At 42.2% G+C, this 25478-nt stretch overlaps 1 protein-coding gene across 5 annotated transcripts in view; it reads right to left on the bottom strand.

Annotated features, from left to right (window-relative positions):
- The window catches only part of MIA2 (MIA SH3 domain ER export factor 2), a 551575-nt gene that overhangs the window by 127941 nt on the left and 398156 nt on the right, over positions 1 to 25478 (bottom strand). For all 5 annotated transcript variants that reach the window (XM_069208615.1, XM_069208616.1, XM_069208617.1 and 2 more), the window contains 2 exons: positions 16210 to 16333; positions 3707 to 3753 (listed from right to left, as the gene is read on the bottom strand). In XM_069208615.1, coding sequence (XP_069064716.1) covers positions 3707 to 3753; positions 16210 to 16333 — 171 coding nt within the window. The remainder of the gene's footprint in view (positions 1 to 3706; positions 3754 to 16209; positions 16334 to 25478) is intronic.

Below are 25478 nucleotides of genomic sequence, written 5' to 3'. Positions count from 1 at the left end.
ATTCAATGGTGCCCCTTCTCCAAACGTCAAGAAGTTCTACAGCAGCCCTAGCAATTTAGGGGATAAGTTCACCAGGCGAGAGGCAGCCTGGCAATGCTTGCAGAGAACAGGATGGGAAATGGCTCCTAAAACACTAACCTACTTATAAACTAATTTTAAACTAATTGTAAAGGTGATTATACAAATACAACACAATTTAGTATAACGTATAGCAAAACATATAACCTCCTTCACAAGAGTTAACCTAATCAAATTAAGACAATAACCCTGTATTCCGTTCTCTTTGTTCCCGTGCCTCATTCAGAATATGGGAGCACACTGCAGAGCAGACGCCACTGGGAATGGCATCCTTTCTGTCCACTGCGTCCATAGAGAGCATTACACAAAAAATCTTGAAAATGTCCTTCAAACACTTCTTCTGCTACTACAGAAGAACTACCCTTATCTGGAAAGTGAAGAATCTATATTTTGAAACAAAGTAAGTGGCATTCATTTCACCATGCATGTCAACATAGCAGACTTCCTGCAACGCCCAATTTTAATCCCTAGTACTTCAAGGTATGCATATAGGAGCCGTTTTGGCTGGTCAGAGGGATGTTCTCTTACACAGCAGACAACTTTAATTAAGGCAACCTGGCTACGCTTTATGTGGTATCTGCACTTTGTCAGACAGATCGCATAATTTTAAACTAGACCATTAGTTCTTGTAATGTTAAAAGCAGTGTCTGTAAATGTAATGCTCAGTTTTTCTAGAACAGTAATAAATGATTATCTAATTTTTAGAACTTCCTGAGGGATCAATGCTTGGCACAAGATTCACTGATCTAAAAGAGCAATAGCCTTAACATCCCATGAGTAATAGTTTCAACAAAAGAAAGACAGGACCGGCCAATTCAGATTTACCATTCAGCCATGGAAGAAAGGACTTCAGATCCATCTTGATAATGTTTGACAATGTTTTTAAAGAAGCTGTTTATAAACTAAACTAAAATAATACATACAATGATTACTGCTGGCTTAAGAGTTGACCAACAATGAAAAGGCCAGAGATCCACTAATGACTATATCGTGGATTTAGATGTGTATTATACTAGCAGTGGGAAATATCATGCTAGCAGCAGCACATCAATACAAGTATGTTAATTAACGTCTGGAATCGCATCAATGTAAGTTCAGCAAGAATAAAATGATAAGGCTTAAAGACCTCTGTTAGAGAGGCACTGCCACCTGCGCTTGAAACACCAGGGTAGACCAGATTAGGTAAAATATAGCCCCCCAAAAAGACATTTTACGAGGATACAGACAATTTGTATAACCCTCTTAGTGAGACTAATTACTGACATAAAGATAAGATTTGTTTACACTTCCATTTAGAACAATTAACCCACCGACAGGCGAGGTACATAATACCACCTATTACATTTAACAGCCAATATGATAAATGAATTCTTCAAAAAAGAAACAGACCCAGAACTATTGTGATGTCCAGTTTATGTGGCATTCTTTCTCTGAAAGAGATTTAAGACATGGAAAAGAATACACCGGAAAAAATAAAAATCGGATTGTCCCTATGAGCTCTATTCGGATTAAATGACTCCCATACCAAAATATCGAAGATGAAAGAGGTTATGTTTGTTGTGTGTTGACAATTACGCTGCAAATTGTATCAGATGGAGGGGACCCAGCCAAAGACGTACTTAAGTCAGTTGGGCTTCTATCTTGCTGAAAGGATCTTGCACTAACAGAAGATGCAGCAGTCCTTTGGGGCTTTGTATTGAGTAGCATCCCGAGCCAGAACTGCATATGCAAATGGCCAGCTGTGGAGGACGTCACCCTTTCCCTGGGAGCCAGAGGGAGTACAGAGCGCATGCATATGAAATAAATGTTCCAATCTCACCCAGGAATTCAGGCTTCAGAACTACGATTTATGGCCCACAGTGCCTGTACTGCATCTATCACGCATGTGCAGGAACACAGACCGCTATAAAAGCAGACCTCCTTCTTCAGTTAGATGCTTTGAAACTGGTTCCTTTGTTCGGTAGCCTTCACTGATCACACTGTGTGGTCACCTGGCCAGCTCTGCCTCCTTTTGTATGTAGCCCTGCTCACTATATTTCCCGACTATTCCTCTCTTATTTTTTGTCCTCATCATGCATCTCTCAGTTGTTGTCTACTCGCATTTCCACATGCCTGGATACATTTCAGTGCCCCATTTCACTTTTGCAATTTCCATTCTTATCAAACCGTTTTGACTGTTTAGTTACTGTCCAGTATTTTGTTTAATTTCTATGTATTCTGCTGTGCCTCGTACTCATCAAGCATCCAACGTACTTCGCAACTACCTTCAGTTCTACTACAGCCTACTTTGCAACTACCTTTGACTATTCAAATACAGGATCAATCCAGATTAATTATTGTTGCCATAAAGTAGGTTACGCTCATAGGTTAAATTAAAGCCAGAGCCACATATGAGTAGCAATCAACATATTTATGCACAGTAGGAGTTCTGAAAAACATCAAGAGTAGTGCTTCAGAGTAGGAAAAGGATGGCTACACAATAAAGGAACTTAGAATGTGTAAACAATTCTGGCTAACTGTCCAGCTTATGAGGAAACTGACCCACAGTTCTAAGGATGATGCTACTGACCGGAAAATACTTCGAAATCAAAATGATCACAGCAGAATTAACTAGCCAATCCCTGTCATAGCCTTTGGGCTGAGGCCTTGAAAATATCTGACACTAAACACAGGAAAAGGTAAAAAATAAATAAAAAATCAGCTTCCAGAACACCAGCATTTGCACTTGGGGGGGGGGGGGGGGGGGCAGATTAAACAAGCGGCTTGGGGTGAGGAGAATCCACTGTCATATACCAAGAAACAGTACAGGTTAATCAGTGACATCTCATACCTCCAAAAAATGAAAATATATCAGTGGGGCCTGAACTCTTCAAACTGAGAAAGTTCAAAGGAGGGCCCTGATAGGTGAGATAGAGCATTTGGTTCCATTGCCCAGTTGAAACACATTGTGCAGATGGGAGGTTTCAGACAGGTAAATGGAACCCATCTACTGGATAATTATTTACCATTACAAGTACCTACTCTGTGATTAAGCTTAAACAAAAAGATGAAGACTATTTCTTGAAGTAGTTTAAAGTACAGTTTAGAGGTGTATCTATGATTTACAGTTTTACACTTTCTGATAATGTTGGTAATTCACAATACATGCTGTTTTGCAGTTGCCATGTCGTTTGAAATGTTAATACCCAGAGTACTGGTGCACAGGCATGTAGAATATCGTGCCCATTTGGCAACTCTCATGAGCATCATTTATTTAACAACATAGATGTCAGGTGAAGAAAGGATTACCAACATTGCAGGTGATATATTCAGGTAAACGTTATGATGACAATAATTCTGACAGTGGCTAGGGTGCGCCTTGACCAAATATAGAAAGTGGGGTTTCTATCATGGAGAGTTCCACTGGTGAATCCAAAAATCTGTCGATGTTTCAAGTAAACAAAGCCTTCCACTTTTAAAACTGTGTCTGTGTGTATCGTTGATACGAACAACAAAGTCAAGTAGGTACTGCACAAATAAATAGTTGTGGGAATGCTCTGTGTTATTGTGTTATAAGTACAGTACACTGAAGAAAAAGGAAATAAATACCAGTATTATGATTATACAGTTTTTCTTTTAAGTATCATACCTTAGCTGCATAAATCAGCTTCTTTACAGTTCGCTTTTGATGATCATCTAAAAAAAAGAGATATAAAGGGACAATAGGTCAGGCAAAATAACGTACTGGGAATAATGCTAACACCAGGCACAGCACTTCAACACCTCCTCAGGGGTAGTAAGAGCTATATAAATACAAACGTATTCTCAATACCTCAGTAATGGATGGATCTGGAATGCTTAAGTTTAACATAGAATGTTGTTTGTATGACAACAATCCACTTCTCATTTTTGCCCTAAGTACTCCATGCAAAAATGCTAAGCACATTTCTTTTATATTTTCAACATTGTGCACAGTGGTTTAATGACAAAGAATGTCAGAATATCCAACAATGGATTGAAGATGAAGATCAAAAGAAAGCTGTTACAAGAAATGTAATAGCATGGCATAATCCTTTTAAATATGTTTTATACACACATTATCCCTTCTCAGTGGCACAATAATCTTAAACGGATTTAAATAGCATAGCCTCAAAAACTGACACTCTGGAAGAATGTAAGTTTTAACAATTTGGTAAACTATTTGTAGTAATCTCTGTGGATCTTTAAAACACCTTGTTTTAGTTTTTGCCCTTGTACCAACTGAAAGTATTTTCAGTAAGGACAAAGCATTAAGCAACATGACATGTTATGTCACTCACCTCTGCTGCAGTCACTAAGGGTCAGACTCTGAATAAGAGGGCTCTACGGTGTAATAGAAATCTAATGTTAAAGCACTGGCTGATCTGCATGTATTCTAGTCAATGGACACCTTGTTAACCTTATCACATATACTTTTAATACACTTCTAGTGTGTAACCAAAGACCTACAGCAAACAGAGCCGCCTGCCACAGTTAAGAATTATTTCAACTACAAAGGTGTATTTTGCCCCCTTAGTAAGCTGCACAGAGCTGTATTCTTGTTCAGTGCTTAGCTTGGGTTACGCAGCAATGATCTATATGGCACATTCCATATACAATTTGATTGTATAAATTCACTACATTAATCTATTGATCTAAATCAATCCTTCCACTCCCACCTGTCTTTACTATTGGACGCTCTTATGTATTTATACTCACATGGATGATAAAACTAGAAGATATCTTTAATGCTATTGGTTTCTTTCTTATTTTTATTACACTTGAAATTATACCTAGCACCCACGTGTTTTGATAAAGGGAGCCTCCTGTAATACTGCCATGCTCCTTAAAGAGACTACAAAAAAGCATTTAGGCAGTCATCAGCAGTTTTATCTGGCTAATAACCATGCAAACACAAATCAAATCTATCAGTGTAATGATTAAATTGTATAGAAAAGCAGAGGCAACAAACCAGCTGCATTTGTAAAATGAAATACAACACCCTGCCTCGGCACTGTTTTTTTTTGCCTGACTAGTAAAGGGGGCTACTGCCTTGGGCTGGAGGACTTAAACCTGCATAGTCCCCAGAGCTAGTTGAAATCGTCCATTGGGGCAGTATAGACCTTGAGCCTTCGATTTCAATTGTACCCATACACTGCATCACCATCACTTTGCCTCACTGCTGAAGGAGGTGGCAAGATACCGCCTTGCACTGGGGACCTCAACCCCCATAGAACCCTGAGCTAATAGGCGTAGCCCATCAGGCGGGTACCAGCCTTAAGAAGCCTTTGATTCCAGTGGCCTGGGACGCCCATACTCTGCCTCACCATTATTTTACCAGATTGCTGAAGAAGGGGGCCAGGATAGTCCATTGTGCTGGTGGGATTCAGCCCCCATAGTACCCATTGCTAGTAGGCATCGCCGATCTGGGCTGATATAGGATTTAAGAGGCCTTCGATTCTATGTCAGGACCAAAGACTAAGATTCTGCCTCTTTCTTTACTGCAATGTCTACAGCAGCCAATAACAAAGTAACAATAAAACTCTAAATCCCACGAACAGTCACAGAACTACTTACACTCATCCGCCTAGTTCCTGAGAAAATATGCCAAAGACCCTAAAAAGGGTACTGACAGAGCATGATGCAGATGCCAGGATATGCTGCTTGATACTGCAAGTCCCCTTGCCCAGATTTTGGAATTAGCACTGGAGGCAGGTATGAGTGTGAACCCTGATGTGCTGGATGGACGGTCGGAATGGGCAGACTGCCTACTCAGAAACGCAAACTCTGCCATCTCAGCAGAGAGGCACAAAATCGATCCTAGTGAGGTAGATTACACCTAGGTGGAGGCTGGTCCCAGCGCAGAAGGACCCCTGATCAGGGATCAAATTTGTCAAGCATGTGGGGAAGATTGTCAATGCTTTCAGTGTGCTGGACAAAGTGCAGATGTCCCTGAAAAAAGTTTTCCAATCTAACCTTTTCGACTGGACCGGGTGAAGTAAGGGTCGTTCACCAGGCCGTCATTACTACCAAGCGCCCCACAGAGGCTATGGCCTGCATGGCAGAGGATCAGGGCAGGAAGGTTCTAGAAAGTGGAACCTTCTTCGACCACATTTCGCTAGAGGCTGCTATGTCAGAGGTAGATGTAAAAGAGCCTCCTAACCAGCCTCAACAACAGTATTTGCAGGCAAGAAGTATTTCTGCTACGCAGGTGACATTGGGTGGAATGAGGCTGGAGGGTTCTGACTCAGAGGCGTGGGTAATAGAGTCTGTGCAGGGTTTTAATTTGCAGTTTAATCAAAGTAGTTTCTAAACCAGGGTCCCTAACTAACTTTGTTCCAAACACAAAGCAGCTTTTACAGATGTGGAGCTTCAGAAGCTCTTGTCCAAGCAGGCAATTTACCCCACATGTCCTCACCCCAGGAGTTTCAGCAGCAGCATTTTATTATTGAAAAAGAGTGGGGGGTTGTGTGGTCACCAGCTGGTCTTGAATCTGAAAGATTTGAAGCAGGGGTGTTCTACAGGCATGTCAAGATTGAGGGCATTTAACTTTTCATGAATCTTTTGCAGAAAAAGGAACAGATGGTCAACTTGGACCTCAAAGATGCCTATCTGTCACGCCTATCTGTCGCAACTGAGAGTGAGGGGTGTGTGTCTGATAGTTCACCTAGACAAATTCATCATTATGGTGCAGTCCCAGATACACCTAATACTGCATCGGGACAATCCATCTGTTTCAGGGGGTGGGATTTGTCATCAACAAGTTGCTACTAAATCCAGTGCAGTTAATGTACTCTTTAGGCTTTCAGGTAGACTTGATCAAAGCTCAGCTGTTGTTGCCCAAACAAAAGATAAAGGACATCAAGAAGGCGCTTAGATCAGCCCTAAGTAAACAAACAGTCTCTGTGAGAATAGTGGCCATCCTGCTAGCATCCTCCACACAAACTGTGTTCCCAGGCCTGTTGCCTACAGGGTGTTGCAGGGTCTCAAGATCCAGCATCTGAGGAAAGGCTTGGCTTACTCCACTCAGATTGTAAAATAACCGGAAGCCAGAAAGGAGTTGGTCAAATGGAAGGAGCACATGGAAGCATGGAATGACAGGACCATTTTTTCATATCCAGTTTAGTAATAGTTTCTGGGGTAGTCCAGTGTAGTAGCAGATTGGAACTTCAGGTTCCTGGCAGATATGAGCAACTGGCAGCTTAACCAGGTGGTTTTCCAGGACATCCAGAGAATGTTGGGTCTTCGCAAGATCAATTTGTTTGCTTCAAGGCCGAGGACTCAACTGCAGGAATTTTACAGCTGGAGACCAGATCCACTGGTGAATGCGACAGAGGTGTTCCTACAGGACTGGTCTTAAAAAATTAATTACGCCTACGCCCCTGCCCCCCCAACCTTTCTGCCATGATTCCAAGACTGGAGGCTCAGGCGAAGAGGCAGGAAGCAAAGTTAGCATTGCTGACTATGATCTGGAGAGTGCACCCTTGGTTTCCATTGCTGCTAGAGATGTCACTGGACTTTCTGGTGGCTCTGCTGGTATTCCTGGAGATACTGAGGGATCCGCTGGTGGTGTTGCATCCGCTGGCCACTCAGAGTCAGATGGCTTTAGTGGCCTGGGAGATTGTGAGCAATGCTGGCATCTGCCAGGCATTTCGAGCAAAGCTGATTGCTATACAAAACAGTTCTATGCAGTTACGACCCACAAACGCTATGCAACAGTATGGAGATCTCGGGTATGTTGGTGTGTTGAATAGCATACAGATATTGTAGAGGCTCCTTTAGCTGACATCTTTAATTTTCTCTTGCAACGAGCAACTGAGGGGATGTCTTACAGGTCAGTAAACTATTTTTACTCTGCTTTTTCCGCAAGGCATTGACTCTTTGAAGGTAAGATAGCTGGTATGCATCCAATGGTTTCTAAGGGGACATGGGAATTAAGGTGTCTTATCCTCCCAAACCTCAGTATACTTAATTGTGGAATGTGAACTGCATTTAAAGGATCTCTCCTTAGCGCAATGATCAGACAATCAACAAACATCCCATAAAATACTTTTGGCTAAGTTAACCAAGATTTTATACTTAGTATCCTGCAGAAGAGTGTAAGATGTTTGAGCCCTGGAATCAGCAGGTAAAGTTTACTTTCCATAACAAGTGTCTTTTTCGATTTCTAAACGTGCTAAAACTTTCTTAAGATGTTTTTAATATACTGCCTTTCAGAAAAAAAGCCAAGTTATGTGTATTGAAGTGCTCAAAAGCTCATGAAGTATGTTCTGAGGAGTTTCACATTGACCCCGAGTGACAGTTACTAATTGCTTTACAAAACTCTTCTAAACCTGTATGTTCAGCCATGTTGCCTAGATGGGTAGGACGGCTTATGGTGAAGGCAAGCACTGATGTAACACAATTTAGTGCAAATTCAGCCAGGGCAGCCATGGCCTCCAAGACATACTCTAAGAGGGTATTTTGAGTACAGTGTACTAGTCTTCAGAGTCTATGTTTAAACAATTTTATTACTAGTCAATTGTTAATGTACCGTCTGTAGTGGTGGATACGCTTTGAACAAGCATAATCTAAGTCTCTGGTCCTGAAATAGAATAAAACAATTTCTAGCATCTATGTCACAAATTTTCAATTCTTTTAAAGACAAGGAAGCCTATATATATATTGGGCTGCAATTGAAAACATATTGATCAATGGATATTTTTAATATGATGTTGTCTTTCTACAACCCCTTCTCCCGTCTGCTGATATGTGTATAGAGATATGGGGATTACCATTATCTTCCTGTTTGAGGTTCAGATCAAAAACAAGAATAGATAGGGGATGGTGGCTCAGAAGACATCACAAGCAGCTTGATTCCCAGGTCAGGAAGATGTTCGATCTGTGACTGTTTAGCTGTGGCGGAATTTAGTTTGGACTTGGCTCACATTATTTGTTGTTTTTCTGCAAATAAAGAGGACCCAAGATGGTGTCTTGGGGTTTTGTGAGCCTATGTCTAATGTGATTTTTGCATGGGAGGGAAGCAGTTCTGTGACTGTTCATGGGATATGCAATTTTATTGTTAGCTGGTTATTAGCTACTGTCAAAATTGAAGTAAAGAAATATAGACATAATCTGCGCTTCTGTTTCCTTAAAATAACTGAAGAAACTTCTTCACACAAATGCTCGAAAAACATTTATTCCCATGGTGCTGGACACACCAGGCAAAGCCCAGCGAGGTCCATCCGCAGAGTGTCAGAGGCAAGAAGAGGCTGGGCCCCATTACTTGACATACTACTTTTGGGGCCCCTTTGACAGTGTTGATGCTACAGTCAACAAGGGCAAATGGAAGGTATTTGGCCCACCCTCCAACACTTATTCAGGTAAAAGAGGCCACTCTTCATCCACTACTGATAGTTTTCTGGAAAGGGCTCTGAGGGTTCTAAATAAAGATATTGAGCACACTGTTGTTCATATTAATGCTACTCACATTAAAGAATGAGGGTGGAAAAATAATTTGTGGGGTCCCTTGGTACATGAACAAGCTATAACTTGTGGCAGCAACTCGGGGAATCTGATCATAAAACTGTCATATGACGATCTGTATCTGACAGTCGAGGGAACTTGGGAGCCATAGTAACTACCTTCTGTTACTCATGGGCTGGCAAAAGGGAAGAGATGTTTAAAAAAAACAACCACCCAAAAACAAACAGAATAGGTGGAGTTTCTGGAGATCTGGGTCTGTTTTCTTGCCTGTGTTATATAAAACTGCACAAAAACTGTCAAATGTGGACCACTGTCCCATTTGCAACTTATCTTTAAACAATGCTCCTGAAGGTACTCAAACATAGTTATTGTGTCATCACTCAGCATGCACTGTCAATGGATACCCACTTAGGTATTGTTGCTGATTTAATTTTTCCTAATATATTTCATTCAAGCAAAGAAGCAATTTCTGAGGACCAAGCTACTAAATGTACCAACTTTAAGGATACATAAAGCAATAAAGTATAAGCAATGAAACGTGGATGTTCTATTACTATCGCCCCAGATAACTCCATATGTTCATGGAGCTACAAAATGTATCCCACCCCTTAAACTGGTCTCAGAAACAGAATTACACACAACTAAAAATAGATTGTTCGTTGGTTAAATGTGAACAGTAGAGTAAATAATAGGTTATCAATGAATCATATTGACATTAACATGATTTAAGACAATCAATAAATGTTATTTTAGAAGCTGTATTGTTGTAAATTTAAAGCATTTCAGATAGGTTCACAATTTGACTGCTTATTTCAACACAATACCAGTCCTTGTAAGCTTTGATCATGCCAATCCACTTGGATATTTGACAGTTTATCAGACTGTTAGACCCACAACACTTTCCTTCAACAGTGAAAGCTGGCCTTCGAACAACAAGAGTTTTGAGCAGTTTAACAGATTCATGCCAGTAGAAGCTTGGAAGGATCGTGAATGACTAGCAGCTGTTGCGCCAAGGTGCAAGGATCTCAAAGCAAACAGTTTTGCTCCTATCAGAAGGCTCCATCAGTTCCGGACAATCGTAAGAATATTAGTCCTCTTTTCGTAGAATCCTCCTGGTTTTTATATGAAGCTCTGTGATAAAGTATTGTTGATTACCAAATTTCAGATTATAATGTTACAAGAAACCTTGTTGAGGCACAGTGAACATCTGGATGGCTTTGTCTTGTGTGTCGTGGCTAGGACTCCATCTCCCTCTGGGGAAAACTAGTCTTGATACTTACATGGGTTGCTGGATCAGTTAATAGCACTGTGAGCGATAAGGTGCCAAACAGTACCCATGTATGAGCATAGAAACGAAAATGTATGAAGGAGGCACTTTTTAACCTAACTTTTACATTTATGTTTAATGCTTCTGAAACTCATTTAATTTTAATTGTTTCATTTTATAGATCACTTTATGAATAATAATTCTAGCTTGTTAGGAACACATCATTCCATAATTCTTCCTGTGTACCCTTTACAACATATGAAATTGTATAGTAAACTTTGTCTGGACTGATGAGTCACTCAGAGTGGCTTAACAGACAAGTTACTTACCTTCGGTAACGCCTTATCTGGTAGAGACTATATTTATCTGCAGATTCCTTACCAACCCACCCCTCCTCCTTTCTCTTGTGGCCAACGGTGAACCACAAGTAACGTCTGTGGGCTGGCAGGATGGGGATATGAAAATAAGCGTCCGGCAAGGCCAATGCTACCAACCAGTCTCCTGGGTGTAGGGCAGTCAAGACCAGAGCCAACGTGAACATCTTGAACCTCTTCTTGAGGAAGAGATTGAAGGATCGAAGGTCTAGGACAGGGGGAAGGCATGTGTACTTTTTCGGGACCAGAAAGTAGCGGGAATAACAACCGCAGCCTACTTCTGGCAGTGGAATCCTCTCTATGGCTCCGGTGGCCAAGACAGTTGTGATTTCCTCTCAGAGAAGGATCTAGCACGGTCAGGCTGGCCAGAAATGAGGCGCATGGCCTCAAAAAATTCTTGAAGTTGGGCAGGGGTCGCATGGAGCCCGCTCAGTCACAGGTTTTGCAGAACGAGGCCTAGAGAGTAAGTGCACCCTTCATCGTCCGGCAGACGAGGAGAAGTCGAAAAGCGCTTCGATTTCTTAGATTTTTTCTTATGCCTCGACTTACCAAGTTCCCCAAGGACCTGGAATGGGACAACAACAACTTTGGATTCTTGTGGAGTCGCATATCACGCCACCATCAGCTTTAGGGACCGCCCCTTCATAGCCTTCGGGTGCATGGCCCAGGACTCGGAGCACGACTTCAGGTTATGGTTGCACTTCAGACACCAAAGACACACGAGCTACGGATTCGTCATGGACATCACCCAATGATAGGATCCACAGGGCTACTAACCTGTCTTCCTAGAAGACATCCTCGACACACCAGGAGAAAACTCTCAAAAAAGACTTGACAAAAAGTTGAAAAAAGCCAGTCAACAATTGATTGAGGGGTCGCTCTCTTCAGATCAGCGTTGGCTGGTGCCTAAAGAAAAGAACCGACGGCGCACCTGGGTGGCACCTTAATAGGGCTTGTGACGTCAATTCCAGTGCGGATGGCACTGAGAACTGATGCAGAGCTGATCTATGCAACCCACCGACGTGAAGGGTGTGTTGCTCATGAAAATCTTCCAGATCCAGTATGACACCTGGGGAGAATTCAAAGGTAAAGAATTTGCAGATAGAAGTCTCTATCAGATTTCCTCTATACAGAAAACCAGCTGACAGTGGACTAGGTCTTCCTGGTATAAAGAGATAGCTACACGCTTCTTAAATAATATTAGCTCCGGATTGGATGAATGAATGATGCTCAAAACCATGGCTCAGGGTTGAGGAGAATTATGCCTCTATTACCTTGAGACATTTGTTATGGCTTTTATTGTAATGCAAACGTCGAAGAGGCGACATTCTTCTACAAAGACCTTCCGTGGTCACTCAGATGATCTAAATAGAAGTAGAAAAGAAACAACATTCCCCTCCCAGATGACACCCATATCTTTTTAAGCTATAGTTTACTCCAGGGGTTAATGATACTCTCGTTTTCAGCCCTAACAACAGAAGGCCACTCCATCTAAAGGATTTTTCTTTAGATGGAGTACTAAGAAACAGAATGGATTGTACAGAATAGTTTCATATAACTCCAAAAGAAAGTTCTAAATTAACCCAAGCCCTGCATTGGGCGAGCTCTGGGGAAAGATACCCCAATGAAGTACAGAGCTTACTCCAACTGAGTTGGAGTTATTACAACATTCACCTTTCATGGCGATCACAATTCTAGATGAGGCCTTTTCTGGGCCCTCAGTCATGATATAGCACACAATTACAAGGTAAAGAGTCAGGAAGTAGTGGGCTAAGATCAATCAGAAGATTATTGGAATATGATACACCGCAGAACCAAAACAATTAAATATGCACTTAATACAAGGAGAGTACTTTTACATGTTTCACACGTTGACATATGACCCCAATCAGACTTAAAGCTATGGCTGGGAGTCAGGATCTATGTTGGAGATAGAGTCAACTAAAAGGTACCAAGCTGCCGTATTGTGGACTTGCCCTAATATCAAACTCCAGTGGTACGCAATCATCAATCTGGTGAGAGATACAATGGGGGTGACTGCCCACCTTGATCCTGCAGTAATTCTATTAGGCCTCAATGAGAACAGACTATATATAATCAGCATAATCTTCTGGGTAGACTCATCTCTAACGTTTTATTAGCTAGCCGATTAATATTAGCTCAGCACTTGAAAACAGGAACTTCCCCTTGCATTCAAAGTCTTTTTAGGAAAAGTTGACCACTCTCTTAGGGGACAAAATGTTCCTTTTTGAGCAAATCTAGAAACTGTTTAAAACATATATATGGGTCCAAACAGGTGGATGGCTGATGTCTCAACATGTCTCAAACTTGATATTGAAATGGAAAATGAATGGAACATTAGGTTTCTCATAGGGGGAAAAAGATGAACAGGCACACAAAGTATTGTTTTGCTATTAAGCATATTGTAGAACCTCTCACAAGATGTCTTGATGTGTTGAAGTCTACAGTTTCTATGGCTAATATTGGGATTGTGCCGTTATTCCCTTGACTAGATGCATATTATGTCAATAACAGTTCTAGGAGAGAAATGTTCTTTGCTTTTTAAATTGGACCTCTTGAAAAATATAATTTTCATCTCCATCCTGTACCATAGGGGTTTGCAAGGATTCACTGCCAGGACCTGGGGGATTTGGTTTCCTTGCTTTTCCCTTTTTTACCAGCTTCTGTAGCTTCTCTACCATCCTCTACAATCCACTGGTTCTTACTTTAATAATGTTTTATATCAATGAGACACACTTGGATGGCATTTTATTGATATTTGTATTGCACACCAACTATCACAATAAGGAAATATGAAAATGTTTCAATAAACGTACTGTTTATAAAAGAATCTTGCAGATTTTAATGTTAAATTGGACGATTTTCCGATAGACAATTCTAGCATGGCAGATGCATAATTAAATAGCAGCTGCATACCTACCCTTCCTTTAGCAACAAAGTTAATCAATGGATTGTGCCTCTTGAGCTAACCGCCTGAGCTAGCTTCCTCATGGATCAGGTGGGGAGTGTTCTAAGTGCCAAGAGCTATGATATGATATGTCAACGTGTGTCTGTCATGCATGTGTGTTGGTCCTTCTTTTACTTATTCTCTATATCAATCAGTAGTAGGGACATTTAACGGAAGCTGGATAGTGCACTCTTACAGGAGGCTCCATATTTGTTTGCTTGCTTTTACATGAAGACAATGCCATTTTGATGTCACGTACTGCTAATGGTTTAAATAATTTGATAGAACACAATGTGATTTTTATGGATAGGTGGGATCCCACCACGCATTTTCCCGAGACATCTGTCTTAACCCTAGGGGCCAAGTCTAAAATATTTAGAACCCCTACTATGAATGATTACAACATTCAGAAAAGGCAATTTTTTTGTACCTAGGTGTACCATTTGACAACACTAATATTAGGTAGCAACTCCCCTACAAGTCACAAGGGTTCAGTTTATATGATTTGTCGTGGCAGTCTTTAATTTCTTGTCCAAAAATAGGGAGTAAACTCTTGCACAGAAAATGTGCATCATTTGCCTCACATGGTGCAGGTGTCTGGGGTACCATGGATGCTGCAGACCTGCAAACCAGGGAAAACAGATTTGGTAGACATGTTTTGGGTGTTCCACAAATCACATGCTGATTCACTTGCCAGAAGGAACTACGACTCAAGTACTTCAAATATGCTATCAAATTTGCACCATCTTCCTTATGCAGTGCTTAATTTGAGCCAGTGGTTTCCGGTGCGCAGTGCAGGCACATAATTCTCAGCACTGGCACTACTATCAGTCCAATCTGTCTAATTTTGAGATGAGCACAATCACATTGTTTGATAATTCAATGTACATTAAAAATGTACTTCAAAAATGTACGTTAAAAATGACATTTCAGACAATTCCACAATAATCTAATAGCTTTGGGTGGCCTGGAATAGTCTGAATTGTAACTTGAAGGAAGGTGAGGTTAGTACTTGTGATGGTACTGTTATTGACAGTGCTGGCAGGGGAAATGGGTGGTGCTGACTGCCCTGGGCTCCTGAGAAGGGCCCTGGTACCTACTTTTCTACAAATTGAGCACCGTCCTTATGGTTTTTAGTTTGTACCAACCGAGGGGCTATACTCATAGGTAGGTCACCTGTGATTGTACGTGCTAGGATTCCTCTAATAAAATTAAATGGTTAATTAATGCCAAGGCATTTTGTAAGGATCTGTGTCATACTGAATAGTATGCTAGCACGTGGAACATCAGTAAATCTGAAACACTAGGCAAAAGGCATTTAAAGAAAGAAGAGTTATTCTACAGGAAGCAACTAAAGTTGCCCCACCTAAAGCCAAGACAATTTGTTTAAATTAAATCTTCATCTAGATTAATGCCTGATATGAATCTCGGGTTTAAGATACAAGAATGCAATGTGTTATGTAGATTCAGTGTTTGGATTTCATATCACCTTGTATCATTCCCAAGTAGGTGGGTGTTTGATGAATCTGTATGTTACAAATGATCTGTTCATACTATGATACATTTTATATTTTTTGCAAACTTTACAGACCAGCCCTCATCAGACATCTTGTTTGATTTCTTGTGGCAAGTGAAATTACGATCAGTGGACCGGTCTTTTTATGTTTACAATTGCTGTCCTCAACACTGACTTGTCATGCAGTCAAAAAATATTCAAATCTATGATTCCCTTGGTTCGAGTGCCTTTTCTGTCAACCTCAAAATGCATTCCTCCAAGTCAAATAATGCAGAAAGGGCTCCTATTTCAATCTTTAGTTGAATGATATACTGGGTTATTTTGGACAAGATCTCTTGAATGAAGTTAGTAAGAAATGCACCAGTTGACAGGCCATTGTCGGGGTTATGATGTTTATAAAAAAAGTGTATGCATTCCAGTAAATTAAACTTCAGGGGACTCAATAGATGGTAAAACGCTATGAATAGGGTTCTTGCACATTGTTTTTAAACAGCATGTAATTCAAAACCTTGTTGACTTTAGGTGTAAAAACACTGAACGTTACCCAGGAGCTCTTCATTTTCAGTTTGAGTTGATACATCATCTTCCAGGTTGTTATTGTCCATATTGTTCTCCTGGCCCAACTCTAAACTCCAATCTTTCATTGTCAGCAAACATTCAGTGAGAGACTAAGAAGAAATAACAAAATAACTAGCATTATGTTTAATCTTGCATTCCAAAAGAAAATTTTCTAAATTTCACTTTTTGAAGCAGTAGAACATCTATTACGTGGAGCAAATAAAGAAAAATAACAAATCATCTAATGATTAGGTTTGAAATTTTCCTTGAAGCAAACAAAGTACACCTTTGATGCATTAAGCGTAGGCTGAGTCTGAAGGAGTCTCTACGACACTGACAGTAAGTCTATAATGAATTGTCGTTTTTGTGCTTGGCTAAACTGCTATGAATTTCCTCTGAACACTAACTCTCCTCCTTCACCATGAAGGGACCATGTAAATCAAGACGAGGTTCAGGTTGCAAAGCTACTGTGAAAGATAAGTAACTTGTTTCTTTTCCAGCCACCTGGACCCATTCTACATTCATATGTTGTCGTTTAAATAGTGGTATTTCCAAATTGTGGAGGAAGGTGTGAAGGACAACAATTGTAAAATATTTAATTACTGTTTGAAATGTGAGTTTCTTATTGTAATAAAATGGCCATACAATTACCTAGTAGTGATGTACGGTAATTGTATGTCTAGATACCACTTTGCTGATGCACTAATGTAATTTAATGAAACATTAAATGAACATTAGCATTGCCCTTTTTGTGAATAATGGGTCTCTGGTCCAACTTCTAAAGTCTTGTGAGATAAAGAGTAACAAAGTTGGATTGTTTGCAAGGTCCATCTTACTATAATCTCCTCAGTAAATGGGGAACCCAAAACAAGTGCCAGATGTGCAACAAAACGATTTATGTTTTCTTACTGGTTTTGTGTCCTGTATGTAATACATGACTACTATTCTACCATTTAGATTATGTTATGCCCCTTCAGCAAAAGTCATTGGATTCTAAAAAATAAGGCATGTGAAGTGTCTGATCTACATGAAACTGAAAAAATACAGTCAAAACAAAACTTGGATTTGTTTCCATGACTACCTTATCATTATGTGTAACAAGGTACGGCCCTTGCACAGTTAAAGCCTGAATCTCACCAATTCCTAGTCATATGACTGCTATTAAAAAGGCCATCTTTAAAATAAAATATCTTAAAGTAGTTTTCTGCATTGGTTCAAAGAATGAGTTCATAAGGCCTGTCAAGATCATATTCAAATTCTATTTTGGTGCAGTTGCTGCATGTGGATAGTATGGATACATTGCTCTTTCGTGAAAACACTGAATAGCTGTTATTGCATTTCTGGTCTATGTCCCTGTTTTAAACTGCAATCACTTTTAAGTGAACTAATAATGAACAATTACTATAATACCGAAGATATAAGATATAGCACCATCACCCTTTGAATTACTTCAACTTCCAAATGTCTCTAGACTGCTTTCAGTGCCAAGTCCCTTTGGCAGAATAATATTTTCTAGTACATGGATTTCTGACCTCCTTGACAATTGTTATACCTTTCTCTACTAAGTTCAGATGCTGATGTTATTTGGGGTGTGAGGCCATGCTGACCGGTATAGGCTCTTTTGATCTGGGTGATAAATCTTTCCCTTTTCCATGGTTAACATGTTGGATAAGACTTGTTTTATTGTGACATCCTTACTAGATGTGAGTATCATAGTTGTCTCACCCACTGTGCAGATATTTGAAAAGCCATGCTTGAGACCATGCAGTTGTTGATTAGGTGAGGAATCAGAGTAACTAGTGCTAACAGTGGGAAAGCATACACATGACAGTGCATTCCACGGAGACAGAGGCTGTGGATACCTGAAGGCAAAGTATTGGCATTTTTGCATGTTCACCTGGCGCAAAAAGATCAATGCTCTGTGTTTCCCACTGTTAGAAAATGAATTCTTGTTTTAACTCCCATTTGTGAGATATTTCCATTTTTGTGCTTAATGCACTTATCATGGCATTTTTTTCTCCTGGCAAAAATTCTGTGATTTAATTACTTAGGAATGAACCAGTGCCAGATGTCTTGTTCGAATCTTGGCAGAATGAAACACTTTGTGCACACTTCCCTGTTTAAATAGAACATGGTCATATTATCTACATGTCAGTTTACTTAACTTGAAATGCGTTAAGGGCTACAAAGACAGTTTTTAGAACCAGATAACTTACATGTTTTATCTATCACCTGTGTGACTCATCTGTTGTGTTTATGGATATAGGGACTGGCTCTATGAAATGTCTTCCCTTTGTCATGTTACTACATGTCTGCCATTTTAACAGCTTTTGTAATTTGTTTGTGACACTCAATATCTCCTTCTAATCCGCCAGCATTTATGGCCATTTACTGTTTATGCATTGATCAGATATACAATTGTATGTTTGGTCAAATATGGATCATCCCCAGAAATCTCATTATCGTTCTAAGATGTTAGAGACTGAAGGGTCTTGTAAAGGCAAGTGTGATCCACAAACGTCAACACTTCTATAGTACTCAAAACACTACTGATGTCTCTGTAGTGATCATCACTACTGTGGAAAGTAGTGATGATTTATTCACCTTGACTCTAAACACCCAATCGAAACAGAAGGTTACTGTTGGTTGAATGCTTGATTCACGCTGCCCAAACGAATTCCCCTCTACAAGCCAGTTCTCTACAATGCATATACATGAATGAGATACCACCTTGAGTGCGTCTCTTAAATCTGTTCAAATCTGCTGTAAGACATATGATATTGAGAAGCACTGCCTACTGAAACTTATGTGTCTTTTTTTTTAGGAAACACACAACCAAACAAGTCCAAGGTGGAGCCGTGCTTAAGGAAGAGGAAATATACATAGTATTTAGTATATTCTCCTTGTTTTCCCTCTTTTAGATGGACTCCTTACTCTATCGTCCCTTTTAGTGCTAGCTTCTCTATCTCCTTATGTACTAGAGGTATATGTTCTCTTTAGTATGCTTAGTTTTGGGGTCTGATAGTTGGTGGTATCTAGATGAACTCAATAGAGTATCCATGCATTATTAGAGGCACTTGTCTGCTGTTACTGACTGCCGCAGTTTTAGGCTGTGGTTTATTTTGCCCCCTAACCATATTAGATGTTGTGGACTCAATTGAGTAGAGCTGTTTTTTTATGATTGGGGAAGAACCTGTTAAGCTCTTCATCTCACACAAGAGTTGTCTTGGTAGCATTGTTTCCTCTCCTGAGCATGTGCAAGATAGGAAGTGGAGGATGGCTGTAGGAAAGTGCCTCTTTTGACATGGTCTCCCCCCACTTATTGCCTAGTTTCTGGTGTAATTTCGAATGAAGGTGCATTACATTTCTGCTAACCAGTACCCCAGTGCCAGATCCCCCCCCCCCCCAAAACTGCACTGTTGTTTTTCCCAATTGGCAAAACCTCTAGCACCCATTCTAAGTCCCTAGTAAATGGTAACCCTGGTACCTAGGGCCTGGGGTACTCAGGAGGGTCCCTAAGGGCTGCAGCACAAATTGGGCCACCCTAACTGACCCCTCACCAACCACATGACCAGCTGCCATTGCAGGTTCTGTGTCATGGTGCAGACAAAAGTGAAAACACGACATGGCACACAGTCTGTGTGCCATGTCCCTTAAATACTGCAAGCAACATGTTTAAGTCACCCCTCTAGCAGGCCATACAGCCCTAAGAAAGAGTGCATTATATTACATGTGAGGCCATATCTGCATGAGAAAATATGCCCCTGCCATGTCTTTGCCAATTCTCAAACATAGTAAGTACTAGGGGCACCATTTTAAATGCATGTGCTGGACACTGTTCACTGCGAGTTTCCCAGCTACATGATGGCTTCTCTGAATATAGGGATGTTTGTTATCAAACATCTCAGATTAATAAACCCTCACTGATCCCAGTGAGAGAATTAATAATAACTGCATTCAGAGAGCACCTAAGAGGTGCCCCTCAAAACCTACCAGCTACTAGTGGATTGACAGACTGGTCCTGAGCAGTTCAGACACCATAGACGTGACTCTGGCCCCCAAGGTGACAACCAGTGCTGTCGAGGGCCAGAGACAAAAGCCTGCACTGGGCGGGGTGTTATCACTTCACCAAAGCAGGATGGACATTCCAGAGTGGGAAACTTCAAAGGCCTAGCCACCTTTGTAATGCGACCCAGGTCTCTCAAGATGGTGGAGATGACCGACCTCCCCCTGTCCTGTCCCACTTTTGGCGGCAGCACAGGTGGGAAAATTAGGCAGATTAGTTGGTGTGCCCACTTCATGCCTGTCCTACCCCTAGGGCGGGCGCTACTTTTTAAATTCCTCAATCTTGTTTGGAAGGAATTAGGCCACTAAGGTTAGGGTTATGTCTACTTCCCAACGGAAGTGGTAAAGAAAGGGTGTAGTCACCCTAAAGGTGGGCAGTCCATTGGCTACCACCTGGCACTCTCCCTGTTACCCCCCCCCGTAAATTGAGCACTCCTGAATCCTAGAACTCCGATCCTGACGACCCAGGAAGACAAGGACAAAGAAGAGTTGCACCTGCAGAAGAGAAAAAGAAGAAGCAGCTGACAATGCCGGACTGCCTGCTGACCTCAAGGGACTCTTCCCAAAAAGCAGGCTTGTCCTGCCTTCCATAAAGACTCAAGTCTCCTGTGAGCAGTGGACCTGCTCTGCAACAAGACTTCAAGAAAAGGACTCTGCAGCAACTGGAACCCCAAAGACAAGACACCTGAAGTGACCACTTGACAGACATCCACAACCTGAGGTGAAGCCATCCGATTGCACCAATGAGGTTTACCAGCCGGCCTGAGACCGAGTGCAGTGTGGTCTCACCCATCTTGGAGTCACCCGAGACGCCTGCAGCCTCTGCATGCAGGCCCCCTCTTTTGCAGCCTTGTGCGGAGAGAAAACCCAACACCTCCAGCAACCACTGCACCTGACGCCCCTGACCTGATCTGAGGTGAGTCACTGGTGCCAACGATGCCCCCCAGCTCCTAAAAGCTTGAGTCTATCCTGGGTCCACCCGTGCCGGACTCCCCAACGATGCCTGCAGCCTCAACACACACGACCCCCTGACTGCAAGTGCTCCTGAACGAGAAAACCCTACACCTAAGGACACCTCTCCCTCCATCGCCCCTGGGCCCTGGAGAAACCTACTTCCCTGAGCACCCCGAGACTACAACCTACCTGCTTGTTGTGACTGACTTTCTAGCCCGAGTCTGCTGCCTGTTTGTCATGAGGTCCAACTCCCATAGAGAACCTCTAGACACCCAGTGCCTTACAGCACCCTGCCGCTCCAGTGCTGCCCGGTGTGACCTGCTGGCATGGTTCTGATCAGCACCCAGTACTTACCTTTGCTCCCTGAGCTTGACCTCGTAAGTTGTCATTAACAAATCACCACTGTGCGGCTCTTTCCATCTTCCTTTCCACTAACTTTTCCTGCTTCTCCTCCAATTGGGTGCCATATAGCTTGCTTAAAAAGTGCATAATCCATTGCTACATAGTCAGGAAAGGATGACCTATAAGAATAACTTTTTTTGTGTGCATGGCATCTGTGTAAGTGAAGTGCCATGTGTATCCTCATCTCACTGCAACTGTATGAAATATCATTTATGGAATCTGACGGGTGACTTAAGTCATTCCTACTACATATTGTCTTCTTCTGACTCTTCACTTTAAGAGTGCCATGAGTGACCAGTTCTTCACTTTTTTTGTTAACGCTTCTGTTTCCCATCTATCCTCTTCTGTCCTTATTAGTGACATACGTTCTAAGAAGAATGATTTGATACACTGTGACTTGTCCTTATTGATTTCTTCTTTTTTTGACTTAGAAGGATGTCATTTTTTGGACTCCCAAATAGACTGCTGTTGTGTTGGTTGACTTCAACAGGCCTTTTCTTGACTTAAGAGCCATTTCCATCTTCCATAGTTTTGTCATGAGGCATTGGTGACTTGGGGTCTTTTGGCTTCTTTTTAAGAATTTGCTTCAGGATAGAATCTGGAACCTCAACACTAGATGAGGATACATCCTAGATGCCTGGTACAAACAATTGTTCCTCCAAGATTCTTCAATCAGGTCTATCTCCATCTTCAGAGAAACCCATTTCTGTCATGGATGCTTGATGTTGTCTGTGTATCACTGATAGGGACTCCTTTGACCGATTTTAAAATGCCCAAAGTGCCAATGCTACTTTTCCTGATTGGTTTCAAGATTTTAGATTTAAATAATGAGAAAGCGTAACAATCCTCTGGCTTCCTGCCTTTCAACTATCAAAAACTGCATACCAGATGCTCATCCTCTACAGTAAACTTACAAGTAATTTGGAAAAAAATCTAAAGAATATTTTACATAATCTAGCAGTCCATCCAGGCAGAGCTGAAGGGAAATAAACTGTTAACATTATTTATTCGACTGTCGAAAACATTGGAAAAAAACAGTACATTTTGCTGGTTGCTTCCTGATGAGAGACAAGATACACAACGTTTTGGTGTCATGTGCTGTTCCTGCTGCAAGCCTCAGGAAGTTTCTGGTGCTGGTGCCATGCTGTGCTGTGCTGCGGCCTAGACTCCCGGTCTTCTGAATACCTCACCGCCCCTGACAGCAGCCCGAAGGTTTTGCTTGTAGCCGCAGCAAGCTCATGCTGGTGGAGTGGGTGGGGTGAAGTGAGCAGGCCGGGGACATGGTGCAGAATGTAGCATGCAGCATTGCCTGCATTTGCCGCCATGTCTGAGCTCCGCAGGGCTTTGTTGGTTGGTAGCTGGTAACCCACTAGCCCAGAAGAAGCCGGTCTCATCAGGGTGAGAGCTCGAGTTCATTCCTCATCAGCCGTAATATCCCTCTAGGGTCCTTTAGTTACCTGCAAAGCAACCAGGATCAGAGAGGGTTTTCAGTAGCTGCGGTTAGTGCTTGATGCGCTAGGTCGCAGGCTTAACCCTCTGCAGTGCAGAAGTGACTAGCGCTATGCTGATGCAGCTTGCACGTGAGGTGGTGGCCAGCACCAACTAGGTCTTCACGGGTTTTCATCACAGGACCCAGCAGTGATTACCTTACAATATCTATCTGTCATCACCGTGCCTAGCAGCCTGCAGCTAGAGCACAGGTAGTCCTCTCTGGTTACGCAATGCTAGGCAGCACTAAGCAAGCAAGCAGCACTGAGTGAGCACACTGAGTGCACTGTGAGTATACTGAGCCTGTTCTTTAAAGTATTATAATGAGCTACCCACCTCAACATCTCATCTAGTTACACCTGATAAGGCACCCTAAACCGCTGAAGATAGCGTGGTCATGCCCCTTCCCTTGTATCTAGTCGAAAGTCATCACAGGGGGGAGGTGAGGCGGCACTATCAGAAGCAGATTCCTGTCCCTGGGAATTATGAGGTCAAGCAGGACAAGGGAGGAGCCCCTAACTCCCCTAAGGCGCAGGAAGAACAAGTAGGGCAGTGTGGGGACCCCCTTCCCCGGAACCTCTTCCATCAATCCTGGAGCCCAGTCAACAATGCTCTTCTCCATCTATCCAGATTCCTTTATCGGATGCTGTGCCTAAGAACTCTAAATGCTCCGAAGTAACTACAGCCTCCAATCATATTTTGGCCACCTCACTTGACACTAATAGAACGGTTGGACCTTCAGGCCCCTGTGTGACAACCCTCAGGGATTTCTTTTAAAAAACCTCTACTGTAGATAGTGCAGACGTCACCACAGGAAGTTAGGTTGACCTTCACAGCCACATTAGCTCAGTGCAGTTGAAGAAAGGCCACTGCTGGGTAAATTTCAGTACATCCACTTTGTCAGTCAGGCCTATCCCAGATCACAAGGGATCCATCGGCAGCTTGGTGTCTAAGCCAGCAGTCTGGTCAACAGTCCTCCCCCAGCGGCCACATCCTCTTACAATCTCACATCAATAGAACCCCTCATTTGTTTCCCTGGAAGCTGTGTTTCCCCCCAAGAAGCCTCTTCATCAGAACACTCAAGGCTTCCAAAACAGAGGCAATTCAAATCTGGCAGCCTGTCTTCAGCCTGAGCCAACACCGTAAACATGTATGAATTGCAACATCTGCCCACCAGCTACCCAATGGACTCGGGCTTCAGCAGGAAATATAATATTACTCTCACCTATACATTTTGATGATTATGGCTGCTGTCAAACTTCTGAAGGGATGTAGTCTGGTCCTCTGCACTATAATGATTGTTTCTTTTTTGACAAAGACAGCTTAAAGTCTTGTTCTGAACCCACTAGTGGAAAAATCTATCTATTTATGCACTGCTGACATGTGGGCTCATAGCCAATGTCATAGTCATTCGTTAAGGTTCCAACTACAGCTGGAGCCCAAAGATAAAACTGATTATGAGATAAATCCCAGGTCCAACCACTAGATAGCCAAAAAAGGCACACAAGGTGAACTTAAACTAGGTTCAGGCTTAGTTAATGTGGATTCTTGTGTACTATATAAGACAGGGGTCTTTAACCTTTTCTCTGATAAGAGCTACTTTTGTTCAATGAAAACAATCCTGAGCTTCTAGAATTACTGCTGTAATAGTGAAAGCATCAGACAAGATTACACCTTAGTGACCACTCTATGCAATATAACCAGCAGTGATAGCTCCATTGCATCTAGCATGGCTGCCACCAGTAACATAAAAAAGGCTTTGTCAATATGGAATGCCTTTACATTGGCAATATGTAACAGGTATAGCTGCAATGCCCCTGGCACCAATGTAATTATATACATAATAATAAGTCTCACCATCATCATATGATTTATCACTCATATATTAACTTTAAATATAGTTTGGAAATGTTGACATTTTGTTCTCCAAACATCAGCTTAGGGGTTCTGAAGAACAAGTTACTTACGTTTGGTAATTAATTATCTGGTAGAGACTATGGTGGTCATTCTGACCCTGGCGGTCTTTGACCGCCAGGGCGGAGGACCGCAGGAGCACCGCCGACAGGCCGGCGGTGCTCCAATGGGGATTCCGACCGCGGCGGTAAAGCCGCGGTCGGACCGGCACCACTGGCGGGGTCCCGCCAGTGTACTGCGGCCCCATTGAATCCTCCGCGGCGGCGCAGCTTGCTGCACCGCCGCGGGGATTCCGACCCCCCCTACCGCCATCCAGATCCCGGCGGTCGGACCGCCGAGATCCGGATGGCCGTAGGGGGGGGTCGCGGGGCCCCTGGGGGCCCCTGCAGTGCCCATGCCACTGGCATGGGCATTGCAGGGGCCCCCGTAAGA

This window comes from Pleurodeles waltl, chromosome 9, assembly GCF_031143425.1.
Source record: "Pleurodeles waltl isolate 20211129_DDA chromosome 9, aPleWal1.hap1.20221129, whole genome shotgun sequence".
Classification (NCBI taxonomy): domain Eukaryota; kingdom Metazoa; phylum Chordata; class Amphibia; order Caudata; family Salamandridae; genus Pleurodeles; species Pleurodeles waltl.
Note: the sequence above shows the minus strand (reverse complement) of the source record. Positions and strands in the feature narration are given on the sequence as shown.